Source organism: Odocoileus virginianus, chromosome 6, assembly GCF_023699985.2.
Source record: "Odocoileus virginianus isolate 20LAN1187 ecotype Illinois chromosome 6, Ovbor_1.2, whole genome shotgun sequence".
NCBI classification, from domain to species: Eukaryota; Metazoa; Chordata; class Mammalia; order Artiodactyla; family Cervidae; genus Odocoileus; species Odocoileus virginianus.
In genome coordinates this window covers 77,801,166-77,815,600 of record NC_069679.1, presented here as the reverse complement: position 1 = coordinate 77,815,600, position 14,435 = coordinate 77,801,166, and the positions used below count along the sequence as shown (strand labels likewise).

At 42.4% G+C, this 14,435-nt stretch overlaps 1 protein-coding gene across 30 annotated transcripts in view; it reads right to left on the bottom strand.

Moving 5' to 3' along the window:
• The window catches only part of NRXN3 (neurexin 3), a 1,774,064-nt gene that overhangs the window by 203,493 nt on the left and 1,556,136 nt on the right, over positions 1 to 14,435 (bottom strand). For all 30 annotated transcript variants that reach the window (XM_070469697.1, XM_070469702.1, XM_070469686.1 and 27 more), the window contains one exon: positions 3,057 to 3,228. In XM_070469697.1, coding sequence (XP_070325798.1) covers positions 3,057 to 3,228 — 172 coding nt within the window. The remainder of the gene's footprint in view (positions 1 to 3,056; positions 3,229 to 14,435) is intronic.

Here is a 14,435-nt window from a genome sequence, read left to right as displayed (position 1 = left end):
TCGGTATTCTTCCAACTGCTTCAGGGAAGCACATTACCACTGTTGTTAGGAGGACAGCTTGGTCTCACTACAAATGAGTCTTTTAGCACAGCTAAGAGAATTTGTCTTTTTTTAAAAGAGGATTTTCTACTCCAGCCACCTTTGTGTGGTTACCGTATTGATCTTTGTAATATGACACTTTAAGAAAAGGAACAAATATAAGATGACACAAGAAAGATGCTCATTTCTCTCTATTCATTTTTCAAAATATCCCCCAATTTGCTATAGGAGGAATATTAGAAATTGTGCTCAGCTTGGAATCAGAGAATCTGGTCTCAGTTCTGTCCCTCATTTAGTATTTTCTCATGACCTTAGAAGAAACACAATATCTCCCTGGGTTTCATTTTAAATTTGAAATAGAGAATAAAAATGCCTACCCTGTCTAATTTACAGGTTATTTAATGAAGTAGTCTGTATAAGTGAATATTGTAATAGTAAGAAATGTTAGTCAAAAGTTGGGTAATCCTCGTGGCTAACAGTCATTGAGTGATGACTTATCTGCCCCAGCATTACGTAGGATATTTGACATGTATATTCACATTAGCCCTGGAGAGTAAGTACTATCATCATCTCATTTTATAGACTAGGAAACAGAGACTTGGGAGGATCAACATTTTGATTAAGGTTTGGAACTGGATCACCAAATAGGAGGAATGAGTCCTTATCTAGAGAACTAAGAAAGCAGCAAGAGTAACACAGGAAAATGTGGGGAGGAAGAATCTGACATATTTTTGAAAGTATTATAGAGCCCCTCAGAGGGGGGAAAAAAAAAATCAGAACTGTTAGAAATTCTTACACTTATTTTACAGTTGTTATATTTTGAATTATATGTGCGGACATGTGCCAAATATTTTAGTGCTTAGGGCATTTCAAGGTCTTAATCTAGCAGGCCTTGGAATTACAGCTAACGGTACCAGGATCCCAACCCCAGCCAGCTGACTCCAAAGCCCATACTTATAACTGCTATACTGTATCATGTCCTGCAATAATAACACATATTATTACTAAATAACAGTTACCAACAGTTACTAGTCATAATGGTTTTCAGTGGGAAGCAATGCCATTAAAGAAAAGTTTATTCCGTTTTGAAAACATAGGAAGCAACCCATAATTTGGAACTAAAGATACCAAGAGATAGGCACACAGCTAGGGCGACTGGTTTTCTTACATATACGTGGCTTTAAAAATGGCCATTAAAGAGCCTGCTCACTGCTTGCAGCAAACTCGTGAATTCTGTATTGGCTCAGGGCAAGTGTTAGCATCAATTTAGAAGCCTTGAAATTCTTAATAGAAACATAACAATCCCTACAGCAGCGGTGGCAGGGCCAATGATAACACACATGGAGAGGGATTGATTTTTCCTAGGAACAAATGAACAGTTTTTAGGATTTCAGGCTATTCTGATGGCTCCCACTCCTCAGCCCCAGGAGTCGAAGCAAGAAGCATTTAAAAATCAGGTCTATTAGTGCCTGGTGAATTTGGATGATGCTGAGAATTCACAGTAGCGGCTAACACCTCTGGCTTTCCTCAGAGGCTCAATGATAAACACAGAAGGTCATTTTTGTGCCTATAATAATCTGAGAAGTGCTAAGAGTATGTCGAGAGACTCCCAGCAAAGACTGAGCTGGATACTGTATGGGGAGATGGATATAGAGATGGTGGATAAGTGAGTGGGTGGGGCTTTGCCCTTCAGTACTTTGGGGGTCTTGTATGTTCGTCTGTGAATGCTTCCATAATTCTTAACCCAGACATAGGAAGACTATGGCTAACAGAGGAAAAACCCAGTAGCACAGTTACTTCTGATTGGCTTTTAAAGGAAAGCAAAGCTGACTCAGGCATGAAAAAAATAATCCCCGCCTTCAAGTAATGCAACATTCTTGGGCCACAAACAGGCAAATGTGCTTTACGTATTTCTCTTATGTGTGATGATTATTAGCTCAATGGATCTTACACTTCTGGAAAGGTGCTGCTGGCTTCCTCACCCCTGGGCCCGCCTCACTAAAAAGAAAGTGAGAACAGTGAGAAAATCATGGGCCATTTGGAGTGTAGGAGATAGAGAGTTAGGCACCACATACATGCCTACATTAGCGACCAGTTCAGTATTCTGAGCTATTCTCTGGTATCCACCAGGTGATAATGTGGTGATGGAACAACAGTCTTTAGCGAAAGAAGTTTTCCTGCCATTCTGGGCACTTACATGATCAGCACTCAGGCTCTCGGGAGAAGTGAAAGATAAGAGGGAAAGCTAAGGGATTATTTGAACAGTCTTTCTAAAGAAGGCAACCTCCCTTCCCAGTGCCCTTGATTCAGCCATCTGGTCCTGGGAATTTGCTGGTGAACTCTCCTTGACTATAAAATTTAAACAATTGGTGAACCCCTCTCCCTCCCACACCAGCATGCCTGCTATTAAAACACCTATTAGGACCAATCTCGGAAAATCAAGGTAGGCTAGTATAAGTGAGAGAGAAAAAAAAAAAATTGGCAAAGTCAACCAAATGAATGAAATTCCACCCTGAAGTTTTTCTCTCCTGGTTACTCTGACTTGATGCTCTTCAAGTTTAGTAAATTTCCTTTTACAGTCTTTCTGCCATCTCTGGCCATCTGTATGTTCAACCACACCTGACCGAACAGTGCCACAACCATTAATCAATAATCATATTAATTATTCCATGAGTGTGGATACTTGCTTATGTTAGAGATGGTAGCCCTTACCTCCATTACTCATCATTTGCAGTGCCCCAGAAAATCCATAGTCATTGTATATGGTATGAGCCAGTCAGGCACTATTAATCAGACAAAAGAAGTATTCAGTGCATAGTTGGGAAGTCTCCAGAAGCTCCTATCCTGAATCCAGTCCTAAAGAAATGTTCAATAACTTAGCTTCTCATCCAAAAAAAATCATGTGTGCTTAATATTCAGTGTTCTTATGATCTGGTGACAGTCGTGAGAAAGTCACCTGCTGGAGGCAAAAATGGGAGAACAAAGGAGAGTCTGGTCACCGAGAGTCAAGCACGTACCTGTGGGGTAATGCTCGTTCACAGGCCAGTTGTCCACCTGCAGCGTGGCATTGCCGCCGTTCCTGGTGAAGCGCACCACGTGGTATTTGCCATCATTTACCGGAGTTCTCTCCTCTTTGATGGAGATGTCCACTGTGCCAATATTGAAGACAACTCCGATCTTCCCCTGTTCCTATAATAAAGAGACACAAGAGGCAAGTCACCACCCACCGCAAGGTTTTCTCCCTTTCAAGTTGATCCTGAAACTAACAATGAATCTGGAGGTACCCCAGAGAGAGCTGTCAGCTTGAAGTTAATAATAGCATCCTACATTTCTCCATGGGCTTTCATCCTGGACATAAAAGCCAAAGGTACAAAACCACCCAAATTGCTCTCGGAGGCTGCCCTGCACAGGTTACATCATCTGATTGCCCTCAACAGATACCAAAGTTGGAACCACAGAACTAGTGAACAAGTGAGTAAGGACACTGCAAGGTTCTGGGAGATGAATTAGGCCTGTTTTTGAGAAAAGGCTAATCAGACTCTGAATTGTAGGTTCCCTCATGATTCAGATTTAGGATTAAAAGGGAAATACAAGGCTGCTTGCACTCTGGGGGACAATCAAGACCCAGAGGAGGGGTACATGACGGTGAGGAGCCAATTCCTTGGGAGGCAGCACTGTAGACGTACCCCTGGTGACACGTTCTGTAGGTTGAAAGCATTTGGAAAATATGTCCTCAGGGGAGGCAGCTGGAACTGAGCTGGGGTTTTCTGAGTCAGATGCTGGCGCTCTTCTACGCTTGTAGCCCTATTCCTAAGATTAATCCAAAGAGGGAGGTAATATTCACTGCTATAACTTTATGTTACACAGCAGAAGAGAACCTAACACAATGAATTCCAGAAGGGTAACACTAGGGCAATGAAGATGATAACAATGGTGATGCTGGTGGTGGTGGTGACATTATTCAACCCCTGCGAAGTGCCTAGAAACACTGACATGTGAATAACAGTGCTATTAAAAGTCTTACTCTTCTCTAATAATTGGTTATGACTAAGAGTTGGAATTACTATTCAGAAGATGACATAGTATCATTATCAGATATAATCAGTCTCCTGCCACCTCTATGAATGTATCAGCATGCAGGGTGTCAGGAGACATCTTTCTCCATTTCTCTAGTTGTCTGGCTTATTGGTTAAACAGTTGGTTGGACTTTCAAAAATAACAAAATTTAGCTGCAATTCTGATGTTCTACAAGACTGAGTCACAATATTTGCTCCCATACTCTCTGCTATGCTCTATTTCTTTATATTCTTTTTTTTATGGGATTCATGTTTTATTTTTATTTTTTTTTATTAGTTGGAGGCTAATTTATTTCTTTATATTCAAGAAGAAGGAGGAAGAGGAGAAATAAAGGATGCAGAAGAATATGGGAAAAGAAGTCCAGAATCCACATAAACCAACATAGAGATTTCACTGAATCTCAAGTTTCGTAATTTGGTCCATTCGATACGTAAATACACTATTTATTAAGCTCTCACTACACACAAAGTTGGGGCTGCCTCTGTGGCTCAGACAGTGAAGAATCTGCCTGCAATGCACGATACCCGGGTTTGATCTCGGGGTCAGGAAGATCCCCTGGAGAAAGGAAGTGCAACCTACTCCAGTATTCTTGTCTGGAGAATTTCATGGTCAGAGGAGTCTGGAGGGCTACAGTTCATGAGGTTGCAAAGAGTCAGACATGACTGGGTGACTAACCGCACGTGCACACGTGCATGCACACACACACACACACACACACACACTTAGAGTCAGTAAGAGTTCTGGTGAGATTTTAGGTACTGGCTTCCATGTAGTTTGCCACACATCACTTATTTTCCCAGAAGATGGGCTTTCCTCAGATTTTCCTTTAGTATGTGAACACATCTTGCGCCCAACAAAAAATGAATAAGGCCTAGGAGTCTTAATCTTCAAAAGCTGGAATCTAGACTGCTTTCAGCATGCAGGGATACTTAGACATATCACTGCTTCCTTTGTGCCCTGACAGTGCAGCACGCAACGTAAAATGATGTCTGCAATTTCCATGTTCTGTTCTCTGGGAGAAGTAATTCAGGTGCCTCCCCAAATGAAGACTAAACATACTCATTTTCTTAAGTTTTTAAGAAACAAGATTTCTGAAGTCCCTGTGTGTTGTGACAGTGTGTTCTCAGCTTTGTTTTGCTTTCCTATCTCTGCATCTCCGGCACTGACCAAAGTACCTACTATTAAAACATGATGAATGGGTAAATGAACCTGATGATGGCTTCCTTTGCATCTTTCATGCCATAATTCATAGTATTATGATCCATTTTATTCTTTCTCCTTAATTCTCTGGGAGTGTAGACATGACAGTATGACTTCTGCTTTTTCTTACTTAAAGAGTTTGCATGAACTTCTAAGGGTGTGTGTGTATGTTTGTGTGTGTGTGTGTGTGCGTGCGTGCGCACGTGTGTGTGTGTGTGTGTGTTGGTACCGAATCATCCCCAAGCCTAAACAAGTAAGGCTATAACAACCTGTGTCTTGCTAAGTCACCTCAGTCGTGTCTGTAGCCTGCCAGGCTCCTCTGTCCATGGGATTCTCCAAGGCAAGATCCTGGAGTGGGTTGCCGTTTCCTCCTCCATAACAATCTGAGTCATAACCTTTTTAGCAGAACGGAAGGACTAGGGGAGTTAGGAAACCATGACTGCAGATACCATCACTCCACTGCCTACCCCATGTGGGCTGTTGATTGCACCACTATTCTATAAAAAACCACTGTATAAATCCTGGATGCATGGAACAGACGGTTGGAGATTCAATTCACCTCAGAGTCACTAATTAATCGGGGATGGAGAACAGTTTTAGGGGGAGAGAGGAGACCTTGAAAGCAGCCTTCTGCAGCTTTTCAGCAACAGCAGTGGCAAAGTACAGTTCTGGCTCATTGAGTGATCTGATCAGCGAGATATGTTCACTTGGGCAGCTTTTCTGCAAGATCCATAATAGATTCAGGCAAAGAAAAGATTTAATCTCTGCCAAAATAAATATTTGGTCCTTATCTTGGGCACCACACATTTGCCACTGCCATCACTATTTCGGAGAGGTCTTTTTAGTCCTGCTCGTGCATTGCCCCTGTCAGGGGAGACCCTCGCCCACATGTTTCACTGTGTTTCCCGTGGCTGTGCTGGACCACAGTGTGGCTGTGCTGGACCTCAGATGTGGTCTCTTCCCTCACAGTAATAAGATTTCATTACCGCAACCTCCTCGCCATTTGTCTTGGGACCACAGTGGCATTATAATCCGTGGCTAACTGCTTCGTCTCAGTTCATTACAAGCTTGGTGGCAAATAACCATACAGTTGCCCAGGCTTGATTCCATCATGCTCAGCTGCTATGAAAATAAACTCTGATGGCACAGGTGTCCAGAAAAGAGAAGATGTGAAGGATAAAAAACACTGGCTTTGGAGTCAACCCTGACTAACCTTGGGCAAGTTATTCAACTTTTCTGAACCCACATCTTAATGAGATATTATGGAGATGGAAGACCAGCTTTATACAATTTGGAGGACTGTTATAACATGATTAATATGATAATCATGAATGTCATGATAGTTATGATTTCATGACTGAAAGGACAAGATTAATATGATAATATTTCATAAATAATAAAATATTACACAAATATAAGAGATATATGAGAATAGGAGAATGAACCATCCAATCATTTGACCATTTAAAAGTCTGATTACTAGAGATGCTAATTGGTTCAATATGATAAACATGGGTTTCAGCATCTCTTGGTTCAAACAATTGGAGAAGGAAATGGCCACCAACTCCAGTACTCTTGCCTGGAAAATCCCACGGACGGAGGAGCCTGGTGGGCTGCGGTCCATGGGGTCGCGAAGAGTCCGACACCACTGAGCGACTTCACTTTCACTTTTCACTTTCATGTATTGGAAAAGGAAACAGCAACCCACTCCAGTGTTCTTGCCTGGAGAATCCCAGGGACGGGGAAGCCTGGTAGGCTGCCGTCTATGGGGTCACACAGAGTCGGACACGACTGAAGCGACTTAATCAGCAGCTGCAGGTTCCAACAATACCGCTGACTTTTTAAAGGTATGACCTTGGACAGGTTGTTTAACTTCTGGTGTTTCTTCTGTAAACGGACGAATGGAGGAAGAAAAGTGACATGCAGTGAGGATTTTAGAAGAATACATGCATGTGAAGCATACGGTATATGGCTGAGCATGCACTGGGACCTCAGGCAGTTGCCTTTTCTCTTTCTTTCCCCTCATGAGTGTAGCTGAATGTAGAGGCACAAGCCAAGGACTTATTGGTCTGGCAACATTGTTATTAAGGAATATTGTGGAAATAAATGTGCTGTGCTGTACTTAGTTGCTTAGTCATGTCTGACTCTGCGACCCCATGGACTCTAGCCCACCTCTGTCCATGGGGATTCTCCAGGCAAGAATACTGGAGTGGGTTGCCATGCCCTCCTCCAGGGGGTCTCCCCAACCCAGAGATTGGACCCAGGTCTCCCACATTGCAGGTGGATTCTTTACCATCTGAGCTATCAGCGAAGCCCAGAAATAAATGTAAATTTTAGCAAATAGAACACTAAAGAAACAAGATTTGCACAGTTGATTTTATACCACAATGTGGTACTGTCTCTCCCTCCACATTCCTTGGTCCCTTTTATAAGCCTCTCCAAGACAAGCAAAGTGTAGCTGCAAAAAAAACAGCATGACTATAAATTTTAATAACTCCACACCCTTCACCACTAAAGTTGCTACCAAGGCAATCATTTCAATCTATGTTCCTCCTTGATATTAAATACAAAGACAAGTGGTAAATCAGAAGACATTACCAAAGAATCCTCAAGTGCATGCAGGAAAAAACTGAACAGTAGAGAAAACAGCTGTCTTTAAACCGTCAGTAAGTCATCCTTCATCAGTAATGACTCTTTATGAGCCCACCTGGTTCCTCAAATTAGTCCAGCTCCAGCTTTCCATCCCTCATCAACCAAATCAGTTACTGCTATGGAGAAGACCCTAGAGATGTTACAATACTGGAGTCAGATTTCAGGAACAGAAATGCACATGGGCAAGAAAAATCCTCAGGAATAAAGGTCTCCTTGAAGGAGATCTCTTCATTCATTCCACAGTGCTCCTGGAGAAGGCAGAATGCACCGGTTGCTATTTTGGAAAAAGTTGAAAGAAACAGAAATGGGGCCCTCAAACATATGTCATGGTGATATACAAAGAAAGTGGTTCTCAATACCTCAACTTCTTGCTTCACATGGAATTTGTGAGTTCAATGTTAGGTGATCATACACGATAACAAAAACGTATGTGAGCCCTCTTGGGGTCAGACACTGTGAGGTCCACCATACTCATTTCAGAATTAGGGGTATAGTTAATAAAGTGGTCCGTGGCACTGTTTACTTCAGTGGTAGTCCTCCTCCATTATGGGTTCATAGGAAGAGAAATTCTGGGCCCCCTTGTGATAGTAGGGCCAATGGACCAATGTTGGCCAATAAAATCAGGTGCTGGCCAATAAAATCAGGTGTTGGCCAATAAAATCGGGTGTTGGCCAATAAAATCAGGTGTTGGCCAATAAAATCAGGTGTTGGCCAATAAAATCAGGTGCTGACCAATAAAATCAGGTGTTGATCAATAAAATCAGGTGTTGGCCAATAAAATCAGGTGTTGGCCGATAAAACCCTGAGCCATCCACTTAATTGCTGATGTGAGACCTGCCAGAGTTCTCCCATTTGCTCTGAAGCAGGCCTTCCCAGGTGACTCAGACGGTAAAGACTCCACCTGTGATGCAGGAGACCTGGGTTTGATCCCTGGGTTGGGAAAATCCCCTGGAGAAGGGGATGGCTACCTCTTCCAGTATTCTTGCCTGGGAAATTCCGTGGATAGAGGAGCCTGGTGGGCCAGACTACAGCCCATGGGGTTGCAAAGAGTGGGACACGACTGAGGGACTAACACTTTCATTGCACCCAGCAAATTCCTGGTAGTAGCTTCTTTGTCAGTCTGGGTCATTGGGTGAGGATGAGAACAAGCCACAAAGCAACAGACATGGAACATGGGAGAAACAAGGCCTTGCTGCTGTCTGCCAGCAAAAATCTGAAGCTGTCTGTTCCTGCAACACAACCCAGGCTATCTGGACGCTGAGCTATGTGCTCGGCAAATAACTTTAATAGAACAATTTTCAAATTCTCACAATTACTCTCCAAATTTTATAGGTTACAAAGATGAAGATTCAGAGATTTGAGAGTTCACACAACTGCTAAGAAACATATTTAATATTATCTGACTTTAAAACCCATGGATTTTCCACCTTGTTATGTTTCCATTATATGTATTACATGTTGCACCTGAGTTATATATATATACAATGGTATACACATTATATATTATACACTTTAAATCTGTATAACCTGCCTGATCTGTCTGCCTAAAATACTTGTGTGCATTTCAAATGTAGGGATTCTAACAGGTGCTCAGTAAATGCTTGCTGAATTAATGGACGAATGAATGAATAATGAATTGGAATGTGTGGTCACAACAGGAAAAATAAATTGTGCTAATAAGCTTTTACACCATGGGAAGTTAACCAGGATTTGAACAGTATAGGATAAAGCAGAGAATTGGTTATTTATATTGAGAATTTTTTTTTGCAATACATCTTAGGCAAAACATATAGTCTCATTATGCTTTATATACACAATCTAAAAATATAAGAAGTGTTAGTCATTCCGTCGTATCTGACTCTTTGTGACCCCATGGACAGTAGCCCACCAGGCTCCTCTGTGTCCATGGAATTTTCCAGGCAAGAATACTGGAGTGAGTAGCCATTCCCTTTTCCAGGGGATCTTCCCAACCCAGGGACTGAACCCAGGTCTCCCACATGGCAGGCAGATTCTCTAGTATCTGAGCCAGCAGGGGAACACAAAAGGATAAGGTACAATGTACTTGATTCATCAGATAGTTTTGACTGAGGGAGGTTTTTATTAAACTTCACTAGGATAAAACACCCTGGATTTAGTAGATCACTCATGGGTTCTTATTGTGACTATTAATTTATCTTTCAGTGAAGACTGTAACTCCATCCTTTCAATGTTACAGTCTCCTTGTTCTAGACCCAGGATAACTGTGAGATAATAAGCTATGAGTGTGCACTTCTGGTGTACAAAGCCTTGCGCTATGAAGGGATTCAAGATCAGGTCTCTCTCAAGAAGTCCAAGATGGAGAATAAACCTATCAGGAATTACTCAAAAGACAAGGCTCCAAGCTGTACTGCTGGAGATGGTTTGAACTCCAATTATCATCCTATGACAATGACCCAGTCTTCTTCCTTTGAGGAGTTTATGTGTGGCTGTGTGGCAGGAAGGGCAGGGAGGGAAGAAGAGAATGCATGTTCTGGGTCCCAGAAGCCTTTGTGATTTAGAAGCAGAAGACCCATGCCCTGTCACGGCTCTGCATCTTGTGGTCCAGCTGATCTGCAAGGGGTCTCAGCTGTCTCTATGAGAAATGAGGACAGCATCACACAGACAACGGTAATACTAATGCCTGTGTAAGATGGTGCTTAAGAGAAATGAATGAAATCTTGGCAGATTATGACGTGCTGCACAAAGGATGCTACAAGCATAACGTTAACGGCGGGGGTGTAGATGGCAATAATAGTAACGAGAGTGAGGATAACTGGGTGAGAAACAGTATGACAGATGATGGGTGAGTCAGAGGCTTTTGGACATGCCCTGTAGGATAGTTATCTGTGTATCTGAAATGACTGTCTTCCATTCGAGATCATCAACTCCAGCATCTGTACAGATTGTCCCCAGAAAATTCACATTAAATGGCTTGGAAATAAATTCTATTTTCCTAAATCTGCACGAGATTCTATGACCTTTGTACCCACCCAGCAAAATTGCATCCACCTTCTCCCCCGGCTACAACTGTGCTGCTCCTGTTGTTTTGCTGATGTCTGGTTGCATGAGGTCAATCAATTAAAGCGGATTAGATCCACAGACTGAAATCCTAACAGAGGGCCAAGAGAGATAAGACTGATAAATAGCTCAAGACAGCTCCTTCTCTAACTCCCAGCAAATAAGAAGGAAAAAAAAAAGAAAGAGAGAGCAAGCATGGATGACGGCTCAGGACAAAAGGAACTCTGACCTGAAGAGAGGAAATCAAGGAAGGACAAGACAGTCGGTGCAAGTAAATAAGATGCAAGTCAGATCCAGGGCGAGAACAGACACCGGTCACACGCCAGCATCCTGAGTCATCATGTCCTTCAAAGCCACTCTGAACATGCACTGTGGATTCACAGACCCCTATGTCACACTGCCTGGTTTGGTAGTTAAGTCTGACTATAAAGCAAAAATTGAAGTTCATTTCCGTAGGAGCCTCCGTGTTGCGCCAGGGCCTGGAGCAGTCTCCTGGCAGGATTCAGGTGACAGCTGGCAGGGCAGTGCTGACTGAAACCCAGTACAGACTGAACATCTCCTATAAATGCCTTGCTTCATCTCCAAATCTCTGCCACAGCTGTGAGGAACCACCCAATGGCCTTAATAAAGAGATCTTAAGCCCTGTGCTCACAGTAACAGCAAAATCCTCAAAATGAAGAAGCAGCATTTAAATCACCAAGAATGCTTCCAGAATAACTGACATCTTCCATACACATGTACAAAGTGTGGTCCTGGGACCCGTAGCATCAGCATGGCTTAGGAACTCATTAGAAATGCCAATTCTTGGATCCAAAACCAGACTGTGAAATGGAAACTTCAGAGTGGGGCCCAGCAGTCTGCATCTTCACATGCTCTCCAGGTGATTCAGACACTAGCTCAAGTCTGGGGACCAATTCTTATATGAATGTCTTGGTTCCACTAGGGCAGTGGTTTCAGTTGGGGTGGAGTGGGTGATTTTTGTGCTCAGGGACATTTGGCAAAGCCTGGAGATATTTCTGCTTGTCACAACTGGAGGTGGGGTGTAATGGAATCTCGGGGGTACAGGCCAGAAATGTTCAATTTCCAGCAATGCACAACCAAGAAATATCTGCCCTATGCTATGAATAGTGTCACTGTTGGAAAGTCTTCAGCCACACAACAAACATCCATAAAGCATGCACTGCATGACAGAAACGGACAAACATTTACACAAACATTTACAAACATTTACATATGTATGGTCTAACTGATTTCTCACAATACCCCTTCTATGAGGTATGTATGCATGCACATAACACAAACACACACAACATACAGATGTCCATAAGTGCATGCCTGTGTATGCACATGTGAATTTTTACATATTTCATATAAAACTGTCTGGCCCTCAGAGCACAGGATAAGCCATGGGCATGAGTGGATAATCTGACCTACCCCTACTCTATGCTCTATTCTAGTGCCCTTTTTATAGATGGAAACTTGGCGATGCAAGCTCACACAGCCGGACAGTGGCAGGTCTAGAACACATGTCCTGTGTTACTTTCTCTGTCTGCTCTTGCAGACACTCATTGCTACTACCCCCAGGAAAGCCTCTAGTCCATCTCCCTGGGTACAACGGCATTAACTGATCATCCCAAATCCATTTTAGTCCCTTGACCCTTCACTACAGGCTAGGTCATTCTAGTCGGTTTCCATAAAGAGGTATAATCAGTTCTAAGCAGGCTTTAAAAGAAAAACTCTGTCCTAGAACTAGATATTCTAGCTCAAGGAGGAGCAATAGCTTCCATAGAAAAGCAAGACTGGTAAACAGCTCACAACCTTTCAAGAACTATTTTGTGATGGTAAGGAAACCTTCATGGATTCTTCAAAGATATCTACCTGTCTTTCAAGTGATAGACAGTTAACATTATGGCTTTGAGGAGAGTGGACCTAGGTGAATAATAAAGCTCAACCAAGAATTTTTGTTTCACAAATAAAGCCTTCTCAGTCATTTCCATAGATTAATTCCCAGACTAAACCCTATACCCTTTTCTAGTTGAAGAGGAAAAAAAAAAAATAGTATACACATTTCAGAACTGAGAGATTTATTACTTTGGGATTATCAGAAAATACAGTGTAGATGATTGCAATTTTTATGATGCCTTTGGAGAGTGGGTATGTAAAAGACTCAGGAGGCAGAATGGTCTGAAGTAAAGACCAGCAACTATGGGCCAAATCTGGCTGTTGCCTGTTCATGTAAATAAAGTTTTATTGGGACACAGCTGTGCTCACGCGTTTCTACGTGGTTTCTGGCTGCCGTAGCACCACAGCAGAGCTGAGCAGCTGTGACAGAAGTTTGCTGACCCCCACTGTGAAATCTTGCACAATGGACCGCTAGTTATGATTTGTTTTAACTTTAGTGTTGGACCAATAGTTTAGGTTAACGTGGTGAGAATAACTCAAACACTAGCGGGAGGGTCAAATGGGGAGCCTCCACTGGCTCACTCAGCTATTACTGACAAATAGAGCACATTTCTAATAATACAAAATATATAAAAATCCATCCAATTGAGGCATAAACTAATCTATCTCAGACCCATTAAGGGTAGTTTAGATACTACAATCAATTCAACATAGCTGTTTGAAGGTAGGCAGCTGCGGATACAAAGAAATAAATTTGAGGCTGCTGGCAAAAGCTGATGGTGCCTAGAAGAGGCTGGTAATGGAAGAGATGGAGCAGAGTTGTAAAAGATATTAAAATTATAATGATATGACATTTTCCTTCTGAAAATGTGTCTGGTTCTGTGGAGTGAATCATGTACATGCTAAAGGCTCAGGACTCTAAAAGCCAACACATATCACTCTGATGCCAGGACTGGAGTTTAATCCATTAGATGGAATGAAAGAAGAGAATATCATTGCAGCCCAATGAATATCTCAGTCTCCAGGGCTCACATGCATCTGCAAGACACCTGAGTCCCTGGAGTGATAAATGGCGATTCACGGAGCGCTCTTGGTTTACCTGCAAGGAGAATCGATGGTGTCATCATTTTGGGACGAACATGCTGCAATAGAGACTCATTTTTCCTTTGCTAGTTATCGTAAACAAAATGGCCAGCAGACTCTAATATATCAGCAGGGCCTGTCTGCACTCAGGGACAGTGGTGTGTGTGTCCTGGAGATAGTGTTACAGCTTGGTATTTCATCCAAGTGATGGTTTATGATCCTCCTCTTTGTCAACAATCACCACTGTAACAGTCTCTTTGGGATCTTATCAGTATTTCCAATTCAAAAGGTTGATTCTGACCTACCCCCATTGGCCATAATAAAAGCAAGAGAGGGAAGCAAAAAAAAAAAAAAAAAGGGAACTCTAAACAAGCTGGAGCAAATAAGAAGGCAAGCTTTCTGGCCTCCAAGCCAGTTTCAAAGTCACTGTAGGGAAAAGTAATCCG